This window comes from Eubalaena glacialis, unplaced genomic scaffold, assembly GCF_028564815.1.
Source record: "Eubalaena glacialis isolate mEubGla1 unplaced genomic scaffold, mEubGla1.1.hap2.+ XY H_4, whole genome shotgun sequence".
Lineage (NCBI taxonomy): Eukaryota > Metazoa > Chordata > Mammalia > Artiodactyla > Balaenidae > Eubalaena > Eubalaena glacialis.
In genome coordinates this window covers 351,893-374,471 of record NW_026871158.1, presented here as the reverse complement: position 1 = coordinate 374,471, position 22,579 = coordinate 351,893, and the positions used below count along the sequence as shown (strand labels likewise).

General features: G+C 46.4%; 2 protein-coding genes across 2 annotated transcripts; both read right to left on the bottom strand.

Annotated features, from left to right (window-relative positions):
* Nucleotides 1–3,997: 3,997 nt before the first annotated feature.
* LOC133083032 (testis-specific Y-encoded protein 3-like) lies at nt 3,998–6,486 on the bottom strand. Its single transcript, XM_061179693.1, has 6 exons — nt 6,373–6,486; nt 6,133–6,327; nt 5,448–5,525; nt 5,218–5,329; nt 4,791–5,120; nt 3,998–4,131 (listed from the first exon to the last, which is right to left on the bottom strand). Exons 1-6 carry the CDS (start codon nt 6,484–6,486, stop codon nt 4,088–4,090), a joined length of 873 nt encoding a protein of 290 aa, XP_061035676.1. The 3' UTR covers nt 3,998–4,087.
* A 4,979-nt stretch (nt 6,487–11,465) lies between these two features.
* LOC133083031 (uncharacterized) lies at nt 11,466–21,628 on the bottom strand. Its single transcript, XM_061179692.1, is given in 16 exon segments — nt 11,466–11,738; nt 12,293–12,426; nt 13,604–13,848; nt 14,223–14,358; nt 15,810–16,110; nt 16,231–16,344; nt 16,347–16,366; nt 16,535–16,794; nt 17,664–17,750; nt 17,752–17,818; nt 18,344–18,586; nt 18,589–18,834; nt 18,837–19,321; nt 19,323–20,317; nt 20,320–20,479; nt 20,481–21,628. Coding segments are annotated over 16 exon segments (4,914 nt in total).
* Between the last annotated feature and the right edge of the window lie 951 nt (nt 21,629–22,579).

Sequence of the window (22,579 nt, the reverse complement as noted above, 5' to 3'; positions counted from 1 at the left end):
AAAAATAATAATCTGTTGTGTCCACCCACGTAGTGGAACAGAAACACCAGAGACTACACAGCACACGGCAAAGAAAACCGTCTAACCAAAAACAGTTCGGCATAGTAACGGAGAGAATCAACTACAACCAGCAGCCACAAATGAATACGAGGGAGAAAAACCTCCTCCCCATTTACTGCATTCCAAACTTCAAAATCTCTAGTTTTCAACACCACTTACAAGGCATGCAATGAAACAAGTGTGTATTTGCCCCGTCACAGGTCAGATAAGCAAATTAATAGAAACTGTGCATGAGGAAACCAAGTACTTTAACTTTGTAGGCAGACATTCAATCAAGAGTCATACCTATGCTCACCTGACAAAGGAAACCATGGAGCAAGAACTGAAAGAAACCAGGAGACCAAGGTCTAACGAAAGGGAGACTCTCAACAAAGAGACATTTAAAACAGAAACAAATAGGAATTATGGGGCTGAAAAACCACAGCATGTGAATCAAAACCTTCAGTAGAGACTTCAAAGGAAGGTTTGAGCAGGCAGAAGAATCACAAAACCTAAAGTTAGGTTAATTGAAATCATCCTGGCTGAGGAGCAGAAAGAGAACAAAAATAATGCAGAAAATGGAACAGAGCCTAGATTATTTGCCAGACTCCACTGAGCAATCCGAGGCATATGTAATTGCAGTCCCAGGTGGAGACAGGAGAGAAAGGGGCAGAACAAGTATTTCAAGAAATCATGCCCCTCACACTCTTCAGATATGGCAAAACTCATGAATCTACACATCAAACTTCCCTTTCCTCATACCTCTCTCTTCCTGAAGCCCTCACATTCCTTCAGCACCACCTGATCCTCTGGGTGAGGTGCTCGGTCCACGATTTTCTATTCGGTATGCCCGTATTTTGTTCATGCACCCCCCCTCACTGGGTCAGAGGAGGTCACCGAGGACAAGGATTCTCTAACAACTTTTCTCTTCACAGAAGGACTAGCCCCAATTCCTATCGTCTGGGTGATGCTTTATTAAAAATCATGAAAAAATTGTGCCTACATAATGTCGGTTTAATGACCAACGCAAGAATAAAATGGGGAGGAATAAGAGTCAATTTCCTTCGCTCCTGCACTAGTGTTTACAAAACACTAACAAGTCAACCCCAAACGTTCTCCTCCTGGAAGATTCCCTGACAAATGCATTCCCTCAATGTCCTCGTCACCCTCTGGGGGCCCTAATTAATATTCTCACCTCCACCAAGATGTTCTTGTCCGTCGGTGATTTGCCATAAGTGCGTGCCTATTCCTCTGTTTCCAAAATGTGTGTCACTGCTAACTCTACCTGCAATAAAGCATTTCTTGTCGCTCACAAAGATAATGGAACTCACAAAAAAGTCCCAGTTCAAGGTGGTGGAAGCATTTGATGCAGGAATGGAGGAAAGGGTCGAACGCAGGCACAGACCAACTCAGAGACACACACTGTAACAAATAAGTAAGTGAGTAACAGCAACCCAGAGCATGTGTATCGAAACAGGTACATGAAAAGACTGAGACAGCTACAGCAATAGAGGTGTGCATATGGGCACAGGCACGGGTGGAAGATCAGAGAGATGAAGGCATGGGCAAAGCCAGAGGAAGGAGCACCAACTCACGCTCAGGGTGAGAGATCATGGGCAAACACAACACAGACACACAATCTTCATTTTAAACAGAGGAAAACATGAACACGTCCAGAGACCAGGAAACACCAATGCGGCTCAGAGTGACTGAGCCAAAATGCTCATAGATTGATCAGTAATCTGCTGGGCCTCACATGCCCTGAAATTCAATGGAAGAAAACCTTAGGCAACATGTGCAACTGTGCATTCAATCTACTCGCACCTAGATATTAGGTCCCACGTGAAAGCCCTTAAGAGACCGGGTCACACCTACGTCTAAGCTCTGTAGCCCAGGAGGAAACTCAGTAAGCTATAGCCTCTGGGGCACACATCATGCCAAGTCTCCAGAGAATGACAATCAAGCCAACCGTCCACTGTTTACAGTTCCGCTACCTGTTCCATGAACGTCTGCCCCGCTTCACTCCAGGACAGGTCAGACCTAAGCATAGCCTTGGTACCTAAGCACTGGCAGGAGATATTAGGAGTTGGGGGACCCTGTTCCAACCTTTTCTTTGGTGTTTAAGTCCTTTGCAAGACCTTACCAAATGTTCTGAATGTGGATAAATATCCTGGAGTCCTTAGAACAAGCCCCGTCTGAGGTCCCCTAAGACCACGCACCAATATGCTGTCCCACTCCCACTGCAGGGTTATTAGAGCATAGTTTATTTTTACCAGCACCAGGAAAGACAGGGACCAGCAGGTGGGAGCCCCAAGGGTTCCTTGAGGTTTACAGTTCAAGAAGCTGAGAAGACCTGTTTCCACAGTGTCTGTGGGGTGGTTGTGGGGACAGCAGCTGGCAAAGGCCAAGCCTTGCCTTCTAGACCTTCGGATGTCTCCACTGTAGAAGGGGCATAGCTGGGGTGTAGATGTTCAAATACCTGACACTGAGCAGGCGATCTAACTCAGTGCACTTTGAAGGGGACATCCGTGGCTCCATGAACTTTGATTGTCAACCCCTCGTCCTGGAAAGAGCTGGGGCTTTTGGGAGAAGGCTCTTCTACCAAAAGTTGTGGAGTGAGAGCTCAACGTGTGGGACGGAAATGGTACTGTCAATACGCCACCCTCAGGGACGCCTGTGTTGGAGCCGCTGTATCTGGGAAGAGAGAAGAACACTGGGGGGACAAACATTGAACATTCCCTGCTCCGTTTGTGGCAGAGTCTGTCCTTTGCCTGGTCCAGAGACAGACGTGCTTCTGGGAAGCAGCCAGCCACTTGGCAAGGAGCACCCGAAGCGCTCACCACTTCCTGGGTGAGCTCAGTATGCTCTAGGTCTTCCCATTGGCCTCAGGGGCACAGAGTGCTGGCAAGGCCCCAGAAGAAGGACAGTGCCTTTGTGGTTGCAACACAGTGTGTCCAGCCATTCAGCGAGGATGGGACACCTCTACCAGAGTGTTCATGAGAAAACTGTTTACTTTTTGGGGACTTGGTCTGAAGCGGGCCTTGGGCAAAGGGCTTAAGCCTGTCTGAAAATAGGGATATTAACCAGTGTGCCGTCACGGGACAGAGAGCACACAGCTGGGTGGCCTGGCACTTGCCTGTTTAACATCCCCAACTCCCCACTCCCCTCACCTCGCACCTCTCCCCGTGTGCCCTTTGTACCCAAACTGAGTCCGCCGGAAAAAAGAACAGAGTTCACGTGAGCTCACTCAGATGTGAGGGAATCTGTTTTTGTTTGCTTATCCGTTTCCCAGCAAAGTTACCTTTTCCCCTGGTCACCTTTGCCAGAGCAAACTAACACCCTCACTGCCTTCCCACCCGTGTCTCTCTCACCTCCCCACATGCCCTCCATATACCTTATACCCCCATGTCCTAAGATGTTGTCTGGAACCCTAGCCCTGAGAGGCTAATTGTCTCAGCAAAAGACCCTGTGTTCATATACACTAGAAGGGCATCTGGTCCAACAGTGAATTAAATGTTAAGGCTTCCTCCCATTGTATCCCATTAAAGTGTCTGATGATATGCAACAGGGAGGTTACATGGAGGACCACTATCCAACAAAATTAACTTCCAGCATTTCAATCTCAGGCCCTAGCTCACCAGCCCCTTTCCTTGAACTTCCACATTTCCCTTGGGAAAATGACAGGCCCCAGTTAACCAGCCCTTCTCTTATTTCTCCTTCCTCCCCAACCCCCATCCCACAGGAAGAACTGCATCCTCTGACGCGATCCCAAAGTATGATTTCCCCCCGCCTCTACAACTCTCCATGGACTGGTAACTCCCAGGCAGCAAACTGAGAAGCCTACCTGTGGCTGATGTATCTACCCAGAGCCCCTGCGCAAACACCACACAAACACATACAACTGATGCTGTTTATTTATCTTCCGGTTTTATTCCAGGTTTACTGGTGTCTCCCTCTCTGTACGTTTCACCACCAGACCTCTCTTCATTTCTTCGTGTGCATGACAACCATGTTGACCGTTCGCCTTCATCTGAAGCAGCTTCTTAGGTCAAGGGTGATGCTCCATCACACGCATCTCAAAATCGGCAGTTCCTTTGGAAACACACACAGACACACACATAATAACCCATCCTCTCTGAACAACGCTAAAGACCGCTTTAACTTTTTAAGGCCCTGCCCAGGAGACAGAGTCACATCCCCTGTGATCTCTTACATTTCCTCCAACCACATATTAGAAACGATTCTTCATAATCTATGCAAGATGGCCGCTGTTCTCACCATAGCCATGGGAGGTGAAGGAGATGCATAAGAAAGTTAAAAGGTGACTGTGATGATCAAAACAGAAAAAAACGAGGGGACAGCGGGGTAAGGCTTTGCCCAAAGGGGACTCACAGACCTTTGTGGAAAGGGGGTGGTGGGGGGAACCTGAGGCAAGCCCAAATTTAAGGGGGCGGTACAGGAGGCCTGAGGGTGGGGTTGACGGCCGTGGAATGACAGTTCAGAGACGTGCACCTTTGAATCTCAGTGACTTTGACTCTCATGCTGCTTCACTTGCCTAAAGCTTCCCTAGTCAGAACCAGTTCTGCACTGCAGTTTTCCAGACGTGCTGTCTCACCCTGATGCCCTCACGCCCTGGTGTCACTGTATGCCTCTGAGCCTCAACTTCTCCATGAGTGAAATAAATGACCCAGCTTACTCGTTTCAGCGCCCAGCCCCTGGGCCCCTCACCTACCTGTCCTCTTCTCACTTACCTGTCCCGGTGGGGCGTTCTTCCCTGGGGTAGTAGCGCAGGGGATTGGGCCACAGGTCCTCGCTGATGATCTGGTAGGGGAAAGGGGCCCGGTCGGGACAGGCCAGGCCAGGCCAGGCCCACACCCCTCCCCCCGAGCAGCCAAACAACATCGCCATTGCTGAGGAGGCCCAGAGGCACCCCACCTCAGCAATCCTGCTAGATCCTGCAAAGCTGTGGTCAGAGAACCACCTGAAGAAGTCAAGGCTGCTGCTGTGGTGCCTGCGGCTATACGCCTCACTTTCAAAACGCTGGTGCCACTGAATTGGAGTGGAATGAGATGCCATATATCCTGTGGGAAAAGGAGCATGGGAGAAGGGCCTAAATCATGTTTCAAGTTCACCTCACCCCATCTGCCCTCCCCCACAATCCAGGGAGCTGTCTCTTACCAGTGACGTTAATGAGATACTCCTTAACAACCACTTCATTCTGGAAATAGCGGTTGTTCCGGAAAAACAACACGATCTTGCAGCAATCACTGGGATATCTGAGTTCCTCCACCTGATGGGACAAAGTGGAGGAGGAGGGTGAAATCTGTCTCCAGTAGACCTGCTCTTTCCTGCTTTCCGGGATAAATCATTTCCCCTCTCCTCCCCAGCCTCAGCCTCCCCAGCCTGACCTTCAAGTTGGTCATGTAGCTAAGCATGTCTTTATCTAGGTCACTCATCGTGGCCGACATCTGGGGGTGGTTCACAAACTGCTTTACGTCAAGGAGCCTCTAGATGCCGGAGGTGAAAGGCCTACGAGCACAGAGCGAGCCTGGAGAGCAACCTGGGAGTGTCTGATCTCAACTCCCCACTAGTATCTAGTCCTATTCCTTCAATACAGACTGCATGAAGGCACAATGAGCCCCTCGGGGTGTGCATATCTGTGCACGGAAACAGGGAGCCTCCGTTTCTGAGAGGGAGGCCCTGATCTCCATCTGGACAGAACAAGCTTATATCCACACAGCAAACACTCCTGGCTCTAACTAGGATGAGCATTCATAACTCCCCGCTCTCACCCCCATTTCCCTTGACGGTTATTCCAAGGAGAACCTGTGCACAAGACAACTCTTTTGTCTCAAGAGGCCCTGGTACTAATGACAATACCTTTTTGGACCTCTGCAACTAAAGCCCTAGTCTTGTTTCCTGCTATGCAGAAAATCAGCATGCCCCCACAATTTCAGGATCACATTTCCATGAGTGTGCCCACAATGCAAAATCCAATGGATACATTTTGGTACCCAAACGGCCCTCTATGTTAGGTGTCTCTTGCTGTAGCCCAGCCACAACGTGGTCTCTCAACTACAAAATTAAGGATACAACTTTGACCCAGAAGCCAGGGATGCTCTGGATGATGGTGCTTCTGTGTTCTAGATAGGTCTTCCGCCTCCAAAGTGTTCTGCGCTTGGCACGAGAGTAGGCTCGGCGGCATTGCCTATTCAGAGGCTCCAGCTGTAACTGCACGGCCTCCAGCGCCTCCAGCGGGGGCAGGGCGCTCTTCGGGGACGGCCCTGGCTCTTCCTGACCCTCCTCCTGGGGCTTCTCCTCCGGCTCTTCCACCAGCATCTGCTCCTCCTGCTGTTCCTGCTCCTCCTGCTGTTCCTGCTCCTCCTCCTCCGTCACCACCTCCATCTCTTCCATGATGTCCTCCACAGGCAGCCAAAAAACCTGCATGATCCGCGCCAACTCTCCCTACAACCGGGCCGCGCCTTGCAGGCACCACCTCCCCGCTAAAGATGGCGGCCTCCTCGCCGCACCCATCAGCTAGTGCCGGCACCCTACCCACCTCCCGCACCACACCTGGGGACCCGCGGGCCCCTGCTTCCTGAGGACCCCCTCCCACACCTAGGATGACCCAGGGTCCCTGGGCAGTGCCGCCTTCCCCGGGCCCCGCCTTACTGCCCATGTGGACCTGGCTCTGAGCTGGGGCAGTGGCGAAGGTGGGGCAGTTGGAAACTCAGCACGTGGGCGGCAGAGAACGCAGGACCAGCGACTACAGTCACGCTTCCCTGCGGACTAAATCGTTCCCTGGAGCCTCTGCGGTGAAGAGGCCTGAGACGCATGCGCAGGAGCTTTTTATACCAGGCACACGTGACCAGGTGGCAGGAAGGAGCTGCAAGCCATGCCCAGGCCGCTCGTCCCCATCACGACCAATCAGCGCGAGGACAGTGGGCGTCACCCTCGTGTCCGGCAAACCCACCTCTTTGCTAAAGTTGATTTCTTTTGCTCAACAGCAGAAAAGCCATGAAGTGAAGAGCTCCGTCTGAGTGTCTGTCTCCTCTCGGCCTTTCTGTGTGGATGTGTGTGTGTGTGTGTGTGTGTGTGAGTGTGTCTCTGGTCCCTCCCTCCGTGGCCCACTCTCCTGGGAGCTCTGTCCCTTCTGGATACTTAAACTCTCACACAAAGAAAGGTATCTTGCCCGGAACCAAATGACCTCTCCTACTCTATAACTGGCACACATGGGTGCTCGGACTTTCTGCATCCACACGTTTGCATACTGCCTTTTGGATGTTTGAGTGGCGGTGAACATTTGCCGTTCTTCTAGCCAACATAAGGTGACAGGCGTCCCTCCCGCAATGGACACTGACATTGCACGAGACGAAGGGGACTTGGCCATCCTGTCTTTACAGAGATGGACAGAGGGACGACACTGGGGGAACACTCGCAACACTGTTTGGACACCAACACAGTGAGGTGCTGAAGACTGCACCCAGTCAAGCGCCACTACACTCGCACGCAAACCTTCACCACTGCCGACTCGAGGCATTGAAGTCTGCCTACCCCAAGGATGCCCTTTGAAAGTGGTTCTGCTCTTGTCCACCTTCCAAATGAGATCACATCCCAGCCCAGCCCTTTGCCCCAGGCTTGTGGGACAGGGGAGCAGGGGTAGAATCAAGCTAAGCCATCAGGTCCATAATCCTGAGCCACAAAAGTTGTCAGAAAATAAAAGAGTGATGTTTTAAACTATCAGGATAAGTGTGAGGCAGTCGGTTATGCCTCGGTGTGGGTCGGTCTGCCAAGCCTTATCACAAAAAAGGCAAGGTGTTTCTCAAGGGCCTACACAGGCGTGGGGGGAAAGGTTGCCCGTGCACTGGAGAAGGAGATAAAGGTGGCTGTAGCTGGGATGGGAGTGGGGCTGGGGGAGGGGGTGGTCTTTCCTCTTCTGGGCCTGGGCATCGGGCCCTTTATGATTCTCATGTACTTTGCAACCTCCTTGTCCTTCCACAGGTGCTTTCTTCCTCCCTCTAGTCTCAGCCCCTGGTCGAAGGTGCTGGCGAGTGATGCCACTTACACTTTGCTCCAGGGGTGGATCTCTGGGCTGGATTCCCTGGCTTGGGGGCTTCACCTGGCCCACGGTTTATATACATTCTATAAGCTGTTTAAGCTTTTCTATGTCCCCGCGTCCACCCAACGTCCATGCATGCATGACAGTAGTCGTGCCTATCCCTGAGCATGGACATGCACACATGTACATACACACACACACGGGCATGTACCTATGCAGAACTCCACATGTACGTGTCTCCACGAGAGAGGATTTTGGTCTGCGCCCCCTTGTTTACTGTCCCAGTTGCTTTCTGTCCCCCACCTCCCCTCTGTGGATCAAGCCCATGTGCACATTTAGCTCCACGGGTCGTTCTTGGAACGATACAAACACCTGGGATTGCCCTGCCTATGGGACGGTGTGGTTGAAAGTGGGCACAGTGGGAGGCTGAGTCACGTGCACCTGTGTTCTGTTTCCTCCCGGTTGCCTTCGACAGGTTGACCGTGGGGAGCACGCAGGCTTGATTCCATTCCCCGTGCCCCTGTCTGTGGCACCATACAGGAAGACAAGGTGCTAGGGGCCCAGCCGACTTGGGACACGCTTTCCTCTTCCTGCAGCTCTCAGGTTCGTTCGAGTGTCCCCGGGCCGTCTTCTTAGACAGGTGCTCCTGGGCTCCCTTTGCTCTGTAGGTGTTGGCCCTGAGCTGGTTTCTCTTTCCCCCTCAGGCAGCTGTGGGAGGCCATTGGGAACCAGGTCGTGGCTACGTGTGTGCTACAATGTCCTGAAGAAAGTGCAGATGGATCCAGCACTTGGGTGAAGGAATTAGGCTCTGATGGTGAGGCTGAAAAGAGGAGGTGGGCTCCCTTCCCGTCTGCCCTACTGTTTACTACTAAACACGCACAGAGCCCCCACCCTGATGGCCACCCTGGGAATCTTGCCTGCCCCGGGGGCCACAGTCAACCCGTCCCTGGTGCAGAAAGCGGCACCCTCTTCATTCGCCGGGAGGCCCTCTGACCACTCGGGGCCTCACTGACTTCCTCAAGGACAAGGCTACCTTTCCGTTCCTCTCGGTAGCTCCTCTGTGTTGGCTGAGCCTACCGCTCAGCTGTCCCCAGCAGCTTACACACCCCGTGGTCCGCAGACCCCCTGGTAACGGGTTGGCCAGGTGACACTGAAGAGCCTGACTTAGAAGCCGGGGGCCCTGTCAGTGTCACCTGGGGCAGACCCCCTTCAGGTTCTGTGTGATACACAGAGAGAATGTGCCCCCAGCGGCACCGGGCAGAGATGTGCCAGGAGAGAAGGGCATAGGGACCGGAGGATGTGATCGCTTTAGACAGGCAGGGAGGCGGGATATCTGACAGAGGGGCTCCCGGCCACAGTCAGAGAAAGAGACACAAGCTCACGCGCGGAAAGGGCAGAGCCCCCAACACGGGCAGGGCTGAGCTTAGAAGCTGCCTCACAAGGGACAAGGACACCAAGACCCTGGCCGACTTCAACACATAAACCGTCTTCACAGAGACTGAGCCTGCATGCTCCCTCCTGAGTGGATGAGGGAGATCCCCGCTGGACAAGAAGTCATACGCCTCAGGGCCCCGATGCCCCGATATGCCAAGGGACGATGCGGTGAGGGACAGCATGGAGGAAGTGGGCCCTCCACCTTGAACCACCCCTACAGGGGAAGCCCTGCGTGCCGTGCCCCAGCGGGGCTGACAGGTTTCCACCCTCAAAGCCGAAGCTTTGTACCCCAGGGTGAATCTCAGTGAGGTGCATCCACTGGGTTGGACCACGAGGCCCCGGCGGCGGGCACCCGGGGCCACAGCGGGCAGTGTAAGCCTTCCTTCCCCACCGGAGGAGGGCCTGACCATTTCCCCCACATCATGCCCGGGCAGGCGGGCCGCACCTGAACCCAGCCACGGCGCCTTACGCGTGGGTGGCCCAGGACAAGCTGTGCGAGGACGCTGTCCAACCTTCCCTCCAGCCTTTCATCCTTGCCAGGCCCCTCCCAGCAGCGCCGACCAGGGCAAGAGGGCTCAAGGGACTTGGCCCCGGCTGAGGGTCGGAGGTCCCCCGCTGCCCTGTGTCCCGCGTTCAGCCGCAGGGCCGCTGCACGTAGTTTCCCTTTGCCTCCACAGTAGGGAACCCTAGGCACCGGAGTGTGGGAGCCACGAGGAGGCTCCCTTCCAGCTTAAGGATCACGGAGCTGAGGAGGGACAGAGTTCCTGTCTGTCTGTGTGTCTGTCTGTCTGCCTGAGAGAGGGGACAGCAGCCAGAGCGGGGCAGGCCTTCCTCTCTAGGCCACGGCTGTGTGCCACCCTAGTAGTGTACACCACGGCCCTCAGGGCTTCAGATCGCCAAGGCTGATGCACGGCAGGTCGCAGCCAGTGCAGCTGGGAGGCGAGGACGAGGATTCCTGAACCCGCCCTGGTGCTGCAACCCTCCTCGGCCTTGAAACAGCTGCGGGGGTGCAGTGGGCACGCACGTGTTCTCAGGAGTCCAAACAGGCAAAGGAAGGTCAGCGTGGTACCTCAGGGACAGAGGTGCTCCCCTTGGAACCAAAGTGCAGGCAACGGGGAGGGAGCGCGGGGGCCCACGCTCCACTCTCCCAAGCCCAGCTGCCGCAGAGTCAGTCCCGGACCTTGTGCGCTGGACCAGAGGTGTGCCTGGAAAGCAGCTGTCCGCTCAGGAAGGAGCACTCCCGGTGCCCGCCATCCCTTCCCCTCACCCGCCCCGGGCCACCCCCCATGCCCCACCCCAAAACGGATCCCCGGGCCTCCCGGCCCGAGATCTGTCTGCTCCAGGCCTTTCTCTTTCCCGAGGTCTGGCGCACAGTAAGCTGAGGGCAGCCTGCCACATAGTAAGTGATTATTTGTGTGCTTCTTCAATAGCATGTTTTTATGTAAGACTGGAAATGCATACTCCATGTTTTAGACAACTGTCACTGTTAATTTCCTGTAGGAAATATTATTGTTTAATTTTATAAACTTTTTCTATATGTGTATATTAATTCTTTCAAGACTAAAATATAATGTTTTCTTAGGAATTTCGTTTTTGCAAAATTATTTCTTTTCTAATATAGGAATCATGGAATATTTCTGATTTTTCAATTACATCAGTACTTAGTTTTAAAAATATAAAGAATTAAATGTTTTCATTAATTTTAAAATCCTTTTTTTAACTTTCTGTGAATATTATATTTTTGCACCTGTTTAATTTGAAATAGTTAGGAGTTTTCTTTTCCAAAATGATATTAAAATAGTATTCATAGGATGTTTCTTTATTTATGAAATATCTACTTAGATTTTGTAGGGCCTTAATCTTTGTAATGTTGTTTTGATATTCTTTTTGTCATCGTCCTAATAGATTAGCACTGACTGACCAAGCCACTGACTTACAAAAGGGTGTGTACTGCTATAATTATTATTGAAGAGAGCGGCAGTGTGTTTGGCTGTCTTAGGACACTAGAGGACTTGGGCTTTTCCACCCAAAGCATGCATTCCTGGGTTAGGGGATGCCCTGCTGTTGCTGAAGTGGATAATATCCATGAGAAATGGGAGCTCACAATGGTAGCCAGTGCTTTCAGACTGGTGAGGCCTGTCTGTCTCCAGCTGCCATTCCCAGAAATTGGTCTGCATATAACCGCACTGCCTGGGCTCACTGGTTCCTGTGAAATTAAAGGTAGAATTTACATTCAAGTCACCATCTTAAATTCTTACTTAATACTAGATTTTGAAGTGGGCAGTGAGAGAAATAGGGAGACTTTAAATAGGTACATAAGCAAATGAGTATGATTACCAAATAGATTCTTCTTGCAGGGACCCCACAAGTAAAACCACCAGTGTTAGACCACAAAGACTTCATTTCTAAAGGGAAAATAAAATTTAAAAAGGTTTAATGTTTGGTGGACTCTGACGAGCAAGGATTGTATAATTAGAAGAACATGAATCATATGAGTTGCCTAATTTGTTTGGATACAACTAAATCTCTGTTCAGTTTGGATATACAAGTATAACCAATGTGAGATAAACCAGAAGTTAGTAACATAGTTTTTGAAGAATTATTTTATAATTAAAGATATGTTGGGTTTTTTTTCCCACAGAGCAATAACTCACTTTCTTATATTTATGATTTATGGATGGGTTGGACTACACTTTTATGTACGGAAAGAGTTATAGTTTCTGTCAATTAGAATTTGAAAGAAAAAAAAGAGCTGCTCACCACATTTGTATCAGAGTGTTTGTCTTGTGTAATGAAGCACACAACAGAACCGCCCCTATCAGGGGAGAGGTGGGCACAGCTTGAAGTGCCCATCACTTGCATCTGTAATATTTCTGGATTTTCATCTGTCTCTCCTAGAAAAAACAGTTGGAAAACAAAAAGCTCAAAGACATAGCTTATACTGAAACACCAACTGGGGAGATAAGACCACAATCTCTATCTATCATCACTTTATTTCTAAGTTTTTATGCTAAGATGTTTCATTTATTTTATCATTGTCATCATTATCAACTTATTCCACTTATCTATTCCAATCTCTTCGCTCATTTTTCAAATGCCACTCTTCATAATTAACAAGTCCAATCTCACTTGTAAAATCAGAAATTTCAAGTCCAGTTTCATTTTCTTAAATAGAACAAATGAAACAAAACAAAAACATCTTTGTTCTAAAGATACAAAAGAGTTTGGTAGCATATTTTTTCTACCTTGTTTATGAAAGTTGACTCTCCACACAATTACCTCCCTTGTATTGGCTTTCATTTTTAAAATTCAATGGAGTCATCATAAAAACTATCATTTTATGAAACAAAAACAAATTCAGATTTGGATGAAATCTTAAAAGTAGTAATGCAGACAATCATGATTAGAATTCTTCCTTGAATTTTAACATCAAAAATATGGACCCTCTAATAAATGCACAGGAGTCAGATCGCTGGATCATATGGTAACTCTATTTTTAGTTTTTTTTGGTTTTTTAGTTTTAGTTTGAGTTTTTTAAGGGACCTCCATACTGTTCTCCATAGTGGCTGCACCAGTTTACATTCCCAGCAACAGTGTAGGAGAGTTCCTTTTTCTCCACATCCTCACTAATATTTGTTACTTGTATTCTTTTTCATGTATTCTTGTATTCATGTATTCTTGTTTCATGTATTCTTTTTGACAGGTGTGAGGTGATATCTCATTTTGATTTGGATTTGGATGTCTCTGAAGATTTTTGATGAATAAAACAAAGCAAAGAAAAACAAACATATCAGTGGCTACCAGAGGAAGAGGGGTAGAAGGAGGGCAAAAGGGATAAATGGGTTCAACTGCATGGTGGTGGGTGGAAACTAAATTTGTCGTGTTAAGCAGTGGTAGTGTATACAGAAGTAGAAATAAAATGTTGATAGCTGAAACTTATATACTGTTAAAAATCAATGTAACCTCAATTTATATATATATATATATATAAAAATATATACATATATATATAAAACACCCCCTCTATCTTGTTTTAAAATTACTGCCCTAACAAGTAAAATAACTACTAACCTGGCTTAAGCATCCGTGGCCCAGACAGCCAGCATTCTGAGCTATTCAGGTTCTTCAGATGGCCCGTGGGTGCTAAAAGCTGAATGGGAGTCTGCACCTCTTGAAGGAGCAGCAATGCTAGATCATTTCTTGCTGCCCCACTCACCAACTGGAATCTTTCATCCAGTAGAATGGTAGATACCTTAACTCTCAGAGGTGCCCCAGGGTGCCTCAGGCCCAGTATTACAGCAGTGCCTTCAGGATTCCTATGTGTGTAGTTAGAGAACAATTAGAATAGATTCACTACGAAATTTGAGTCCTTAAAAGCTACCACATTAGCTATTCCCATGTATTTCCTTAGCCATGTGGTCAGAGTTCCTACTTCACCTCAAGGAAAATCAAGTCTATGAATGGAGTCTGAGATCACAGACAATGGGATTACAGAAGAATTAACTAACAGAGATACCAGTCAGCCAAACACAGAGCCAAATGTCTCGCTTTCCCTGAAGCAAAGACGCTATGTGTTTAAGAGAGATGGTTCAGGCATAATATGAAGTTCATTTATCCAAAGAAGACTTCGGCAAAGTAATTTGGAGATACTAGATTATAGTGTATTGGAAATTGCATGATGCCAGCTTACATGTTCCTGACGCAGCGGGCAGCAGTGAGTACCCAAGAGCTGCTAACAATGGAACCACTGCAAATTTGACTGCCACAGCTGATGATCATGGCCTGCCAAGGCATGGCATATCTCAGAGAAATCCGATCTGCCAAAGCTGAGGAAAAAACAGTAAAAGTAAATTTAGCAGGATTCTCATGCAGAGCCCATCTATAAAAGTTTTTCACCTCTCACTACTCTGCTAAGCATATCTATTATTAAAATTGACTTGCAAACACAAAATCTGCATTTTTGTGTCCATGGTACCTCTGTAAAGAATTCTCCCCTTATTATTGTCTTTCCAAGTGCATAATTTCTTTACGGTCCAGTTTAAATTTCCTTTAGTCCATATATTGGAAACTAGTCCATCTCTCTCGCCCATTGTCACCGTTACGTAACTGTTAGCTTAAATCGTTACAACAGTATAAGACAATAACATAGAAGGCAATAAAAGACAATAATTTGACTTGAAAATGTTAGAGAAATAAAAATTTTAGTTTAAGTGAACTGGAGGGTTGAGCTTACTACATTTAAAATTTTAGTGATAGCAAATAGACACACTAAATTGAACATTCAGGTTTGAAGCTCAGCAAATAGTTTATGTTAAAAAAATTTAGAGTGCCTCAAAAAGTGTGAGTTGAAGCAATGAAATTTTATATACATAAACACCCATACAGACACATATATACATATATACACACATATATACACACGTGTGTGTGTTTGTCTATGAGTGTGTGTATAAAATGGTAGAGATAACCTACCTATAAAAAGTAGTAAGGGAAGAGTACACATGAACATAGAAACTGGAATTTTCATTGAAGTATAGTCTTTGAGGTCTCTGAGTGAAAAAAACTTTGAAGAATTTGACCAAAAACTGAGATGACCTCATTCATGTTTTAAAAACATAATTCACTGTGGATATGGCAATATGAGCCATGGTAAATAGATTTAAGTGAGAATGTAATGTGTAGGAATATGATTCAACCAAAAAAAATTTGTAAGGAAAGAAGAGTAATGTGAAATAGCTGCTGATGAGTGTAATTCATTTCGTAATAGTCAAGGAAAGGAGAAAGATAATCATTAAAATATAACATAGTTGGGTACACAGTAACCTACAGAAATCATTACATATTACCTGTCAACAAAACAAAATACATATTTAACTTAAAATTCTACAATTACTTTTATAAGGCAATATGTGGTAGTAAAGAACTTTGTGTTAGAAAAATAAGAAATTTGAGTGTCTGTGCTAGCGCCATTCCTCTTTTGTCTTTAAGAACATGGTCAATCCAATGTACTTCTCTGGGTTTCAGAATAATAAATTAAGATGAATATAATGATTGTGTCATCTATATCATATGGGGATATTAAGAAAGTTGAATAATACAACAAGGATGAAATGCATTTGTAAGCCCAAGAAAAATGATTCCTATTGCCTGCCTGGTATAAAAACTCATGCATTTATCAGGAAAAGAGTTTTCTCCCCTCCTCCTTTTCTGCTTTCATTATCCTCTTCTCTTTCTTTCCTTCTCATACATCCCTCATTACCATTTTCTTGGGCCTTACTCTGAGGCTGTGGCAGAGAGATGAAGTGTGGCCGGACAGAAGCAGGAGTGGAGGTAAAAGCTGAGGCATTTGCAGAGGTAGAGACTGAAAGGGAGATGGAAGCAGAGCTAGTCATGGGCCCTTGCTTGGACCAGGGTGCATGGCTGGGTCGTGTAACTCCCTGCAGCCAGAAAAGGAAAGGGCTCACTTGGCTGAAGATGTATGGCTTTGTGCAATGTTCATCAAAGTGACTCAATATTCCCACCTGCACCCATGTGTCCTTTTGCTGTACATGGCACACAAGAGGTGCCCCCAGGTCACCCTGCAAGAAACAAGGAAACAGATAATCATGGATATTTTAAAGGATGTGAGAAAGTAACTTCTTATGTTGAAGGATATTCCTCTCTTTCTCCCTGCCTTTCATACCCCCTCAACTTATCACCTTACAGCCAGCCTCCCCCATAGCTTTCTTGGCTTCCATGCAGAAAGTAAATTCATTCAGTTTGGGCCAAAACTGGGCACATGTGCTGACCTGCAGGATGCTTAGATGCCTTTTTTTTGCAGAATTCCAGGACTTCCTGGTGGAAAACAGAGAATAGAGAGGGTTTTTTAGCTATGGCCTAGATTAGCAGGAGAAATATGGCTGAAGAGAAAGATAACAAATCTACTACTACACATGAGAGAATATTGCTCTCTTTCTAAATGTGTCAATGTCATCCAATTCCAGTGTCTTCTGCATCACTCACCTCTCATGAGGGACCAACTGGGTAGCCAGCAGTCATATAGTTGTATGTTTTTCTCTTGCTCTAGGCTCTCCTCCAGGCAGACAGGAAGCACCAGGGGTTGAAAACATAGCGACTACTTCAGGAAGATTAGCCCAGGTCCCAAAAGTCCTTTGGGACCTAGGTAGGGCATACCATGATGAATACCTATGGTTTGAGCTTGGGCAGGGCTCTGAAGATCAATAAGCCCCATCTGGACCAGGGCCAATGCTTCTGAGTTTTTTCTGGGGAGAAAATTTAGCAAGCACTTTATTTTTACATATTTCAATGTGAAAATAATCATATGAATCAGATGAAGTCTAGGTGAACACTAAAGTAAGACTCCTCTTCTCTACTTGTTGCCAACACACAATGTCTTGTTAGGCACAATATGTGTGGACACCTTCAGGAATGAGAAGGTAAATATTACAATTCAATCTAAATCCTTATCGAAAATTCCTAACAAAATAAATTATTTTACATCCTAGTATTTATAGTGTTTAACATTTAGTGATATAGACTTAGAAAGTTAGAAATTGAAATATCCCACTTACAAGATCTGAGACTATGGACAGTTACTCTTTCTCTCTGATCCTTGTCTGTACTAATGGTTTTACTCCGCTATCGCACAATCAGAAATAAAATTATATACCCAAAATATGTTTTGAGGTAGTTATCATCCTTGAACAGATTAATAAATTGAGTTTTAAGAGTCAAGATACTTAAAGTCATAAAAGGCAAAACTGTGATTCCAACATAGATTATGATTTAAACTCAAGATACCATCCTTTTATAGGTAAAGTTTTATAAAATTAAGATATCTTTTTATAATTTGCAAACACATTGAATTGAAACCTGAAATTTTCCCTGAAAAAAAAAAAAAAGCTAAAGCACTAATTTTGAGATACATAATGATATGAGGTGATACAAGAGGAGATGCTTTCTCTTAAGGAAATATATCAGATGTGAGTATTGCAAGTCAGATGTACCAGATTTGGTTTCTGTAGCTAAGGAAGAATATCTAGCTTCTTCAAAGGAATATACCATTAACAAACTCAAAGTGTTCATATTTTATAATGATACCTTAAGTTTGAAAGGACATATTCACACTTACATGAAATTCACACGTCTAGCTGTAGTAAGGATCCACTGTTCATTCAGTATAGAGCCAGCACAGAATTGGGAGAAGGAGAGTTGCACAGAATTCACCCACTTCTGCCTCCCAGCAGTTGGGACAGTGTGGGACAATGCCAGGGAGTAATCCACACTCTGCAGAAGGAATCCACATGTGGGACAGGGTGAAGTTAGTGGTACCACCCTCCTTTTCCTGAACATGTTGATTTCCTATTTTTAGATTTTAGGAAAATGCTTGTAGCTCTTCAACTTTGGCAAAATGCTTGGAAATACATGTTTTTAACCCTACAACATTAGGTATAGTAACAGGTTGCCTGCACACTCTAAGAATAATCCAAAGTATCTCTGTTCATTTCTCAAGTGGAATAATAAACCATTTCTAAGCACTAAAAGTGTTTCTATACTACTGTGCTCTGTGTAAAACTTAGCTTTTAAACCATTCTTGGCAAAAGTTAAGATATTACTTTCTCAATTATGTGGACATCTCTTAAGATTATATTATTCATTACCCCTCTTCTCATCCAGGTAATAATTTGAAGTTTGGTCCTGCCAAAATTTGAGAACATGACCTCTGATCTACTCAGAAACCCTGGTTTTAGGTTCCAACAAAGACATGGTCCCAAATATAACAACTCAAAGAGATGACTAGGCTGAACTTGCCTGTGGTTTCATGAGAAATAACAGCTGTCTTGAAGAGCCAGAAAGCCCGGAGGCTCTCTTTCCAGACCACAGTTAGGCGAAACTCAGCCAAGGAAATATTGAGTTCCGAATACTTGAGAGGATCTTGTTCAGGCTGGTTAGACTTGGTTCCAGATTGAGATGCAGGCATCAGAGAAGGTAGGTTTGTTAAAGGTGTGGCTGGGGCAGCACGTAGGGATGAAAAAGTATGAGAAAGAATGGTCCTTCAGCAAATTTTGAGAAAGATAGTCCCTGTAGAGAACTATCAGAAGCAGCTAAGGGAAGGAGAACAGGAGAGAAGGCCACAGGAGAAAGAGTTGAGCAAGAACGGAAAGTACAGGATGAAGGGAGGGTGCAAGAAGAAAAGGCTGAACAGGAAAGGGACAAAGAACATGAGGATGGGAAAAAACAAGGAACAAGAAAGGAAAAAGATGGAGAAAGGGGGCTGAGAGAAGTAGATGGAACATCAGGCTTCCTTTTGTTTTGGTAATTTGTAATTTATTGCCAAAGTTCCAGTAGCCAACTCCTCCAGAAAGCCATGTGCTTGAAAGAGTAAGAAAGAGAATATTTGGGAGGTCACTGGGTTGGAGAGAATTGATTTGACCTTGGCTTTCTACTGCAGCTGTTTCAGCTGACAAAGCTGTAAAATACTCACCTGGTGAAGGAACAGTTTCTACTGGTAAAAAAGTTACATGTTTAGATGAGGAGTCAAAGTGACTAGTTAATTGGGTTGTTCCATCTGGCTCAACTTCAGGAGAAGCAAATGATGTGATTATATCAGCTTTATAATGAATGTCAGGCCTTATTTCTATTTCAGGTTGGACCCATGTTCTGACTTTGTCAGCTTTAGGAATAGCAAAAGACGCAACACTAGCAGTTTCTGGGTGGGCCCCAGGTCTAACTGCCGGGGTTTCTGGCTGGATCCAAGGGTTAACTCTACCAACTTCAGCCTCCATCCAGACTCAATATTTGAGATTCTGAAGGGGCCCATGGTCTGACTTTATTCATTTGAACATGGAACCAAGATTTGATGGTATCGGCTTCCAACATGTTCCAGGGTCTGACTGCTTGGGTTTGAGGGTATGCCCAGGGTTGATATATAGCAACTCTTTGCTGAGACCAGGGGCAAATTATACCAACTCCAGTCTGGGTCCAGAGACTGATTGACTGAAAGTCAGGTTGAATCCAGGATCTAGGTGTATCACTTTGAGTCTGTAACCGAGGTGTGACTATAGCAACTTCAGATAAGCTTGGAGGCTTTACTACTTCGCTTCCAGTCTGGGTCCAAATTTGAATTGTTTCTGTTTCAGTTTGGGTCCAGAGTCTAGATGTATCAGCCTCAGGCTGGTTCCAAATTTTGATTGAATCCATTTGTGTCTGGAACCAATGTCTTACTACTGTATCAGCCTCAGGCTGGGTTGAGGGCTGGATTTCTAAAGTTTCATACTGGGTCCACGGTCTGATTGTAGCAGCGTCAAGATGGAGCCAGGGTTGGCCTGTACCAGTTTCAAGCTTGGTCCAGGATCTGACTGAACTAGTTTCAGAATGAGTCCAAGGATTGATTATACCAAATTCATTTTGGGTCCTGGAACATGTCATCTGAGATTCAAACTGGGATGAGGGCCTAACTGCATCATTTTGAGTCAGGAACCAAAGTGTGACTGACTGAGATTCAGGCTGGGTCCATGGTTTTCTTGGACCAATTTCATAATGAGTCTGGACTCTGACTGTGTGGGTTTCAGCCTGGATCCAGGGTTGGGCTAAATAACCTTCAGCATGGGTCCAAAATCTGACTGCATTAGTTTCAGGCTGAATCCAGGGATGGACTATTGGCAATTGTGGTTGGATCCAGGTAGTAACTATTTGAGATTCAGGTTAGGTCCCCTCTCTTATTGCATCAATTTGAGTTTGGAACCAAGGTCTGACAGTATTAATGTCAAGTGTTTCATTGCTTGCATTTCAGCCTGCGTCAACACTGTGATTGCCTTAGCTTCAGACTCTGTCCAGGGTCTGACTGCTTCAGATTCAGCTTGGGTTCAGGGTCTGATTGTACTGCTTTTAGGCTGATCCCAGAGGTTGACTATACCAGCTCCAGTCTGGATCCATGGTCTTACAGCCTGTTTTAGAAAGGTTCCAGGATCTTACTGTGTCTCCTTCAGACTGGTTCCATGGCTGGAATATACCAGTTTCAGTCTGAATCCATGACACGACTGTAGCACTTTCATGCTGGGCCAAGGGTTTGACTCTACCAGCTCCAAACTGGGTTGAGGTACTCATTGTTTGAGATTCTGACTGAGCCCAGGATCTTATTCTTTCTGAGGTTTTAAACCAAGGTCTGCTAATATCAGCTTCAGGTTGGGGCCAGAGTCTGGCTGCTTGGGGAAAAGGCACTATCCATGACATAAGTGCTCCAGATTCAGGCAAGGTTAATGTACTGACATTGTCAATTTCAGGATGTGACCACAGAAGAGATCCTTGATTTTCAACTTGGTTCAAGGATCCAATAGTATCACTTTGAGGATTCAGTGAAATAATGAACATAGTCGTTTGAGGCAGTTTCCAGGGTTTCTTTGTTTTAAGCGTTGTCCAAAATACGACTGTATCAATTACACTCTGTGTGAAAGAATTTAATGCTAGAGATTTGGCATGAGTCCACAATGCCACTGTGGAAGCTACAGCCTCTGTCCAAGTATTTACTGCTGGACTTTCAGCCTGAGTCCATGGTGTGACTGTGGAAGCTACAGCCTCTCTCCAAGTGTTTACTGCTGGAGATTCAGCCTGAATCCATGGTGTGACTGTGGAAGCTATAGCCTCTGTCCATGTCTTTGTTGTTGGAAATTCAGCCTGAATCCACAGTGTGACTGTGGAAGCTACAGTCTCTGTCCAGGATTTTGCTGCACAATATTCAGGATGAGTCCATGGTATGACTGTGAAAGGCACAGCCTCTGTCAAAGGATTTACTGGAGACTGAGCCTGAGTCCATGGTATGACTGAGGAAGCTACAGCCTCTGCCCAGGGATTCACTGCAGGAGGTTGAACCTGGGTCCATGGTATGACTGTGTAATTTTCAGACCGTGTCCATGGTCTAACTGCTGCAGATTGAACCTGGGTTGATGGTGGGGGTGTTTCAAAATCAGACTGTATCCAAGGATTTACTGTTGGAGTTTCAGGCTGGGCCCCAAATGGGACTGCGGAAGCTAAGGATTGTGTCGGAGGATTTGCACCTGGAGCAAATGCATCCAGGGCCCATTCTGTGATTGTATCCATCATAGACTTTGGCCAGGGATGCAATGCTAGAGATTCAGCTTGGGTCCACAGTGTGAGTGCACTAGCTACAGCCTGTGTCAATGGGTTTACTGCTGAATATTCAGCCTGGGTCCATGGTATGACTCTGGAAGCTACAGCCTCTATCCAAAGATTTACTGATGGCGATTCAGCCTGAATCCACAATGTGACTGTACTAGCCTCAGGCTGTATTGGTGGATTTAGAGCTAGAGATTCGGTTTCTGTCAAAATATTTACTGGTAGTGATTCAGACTGTGTCCAGGGATTTACCACTGGAAATTGAGCCTGAGTCCACATATTTACTAATGGAGATTTAGTCTGTGTCTACTTTGTGACTGTATCAGCTGCAGGTTGTGTTCAGGGATTTACTGCTGGAGATTCAGCCTGGGTCCACTGTGTGACTACGACAGGTACAGCCTCTGTCCAGGGAATTCCTGCTGAAGATTCAGCCTGAGTCCACAGTTCAAATGTACCTGCCTCAGACAGTATCCCAAGTTTTGCTTCTGAAAAATCATAGTTGGTTCCTGGTGTGACTATATCAGATACAGTCTCTATCCAGGGTTTAAATCCCATGATCAATGGTGTGAATGTTTCAGAACCAGCCTCTGTCCAGGCATTTTCTTCTGCAGATTCAACCTGGATCCATGGTGTGACTGTATCGGCTTCAGGCCTTGACCAAGGATTTACTTCTGGAGTAACAGCCTGAGTAAATAGTGTGACTTTGTCAGATATAGGTTGTGCAAAGGGATATACTGGGGGAGACTCATATTGCATCCATTGTGTATCTGTCACAGACTGTGGCCAAGGCTTTAGTAATATAATTTTGGCCATATTCCACAGTGTGACTCTATCAGCTACAGCTATCGTTAAGGGAATTACTGCTGGAGTTATACTCTGGGTAAACAATGTGACTGTGTCATATGCAGATTTTGT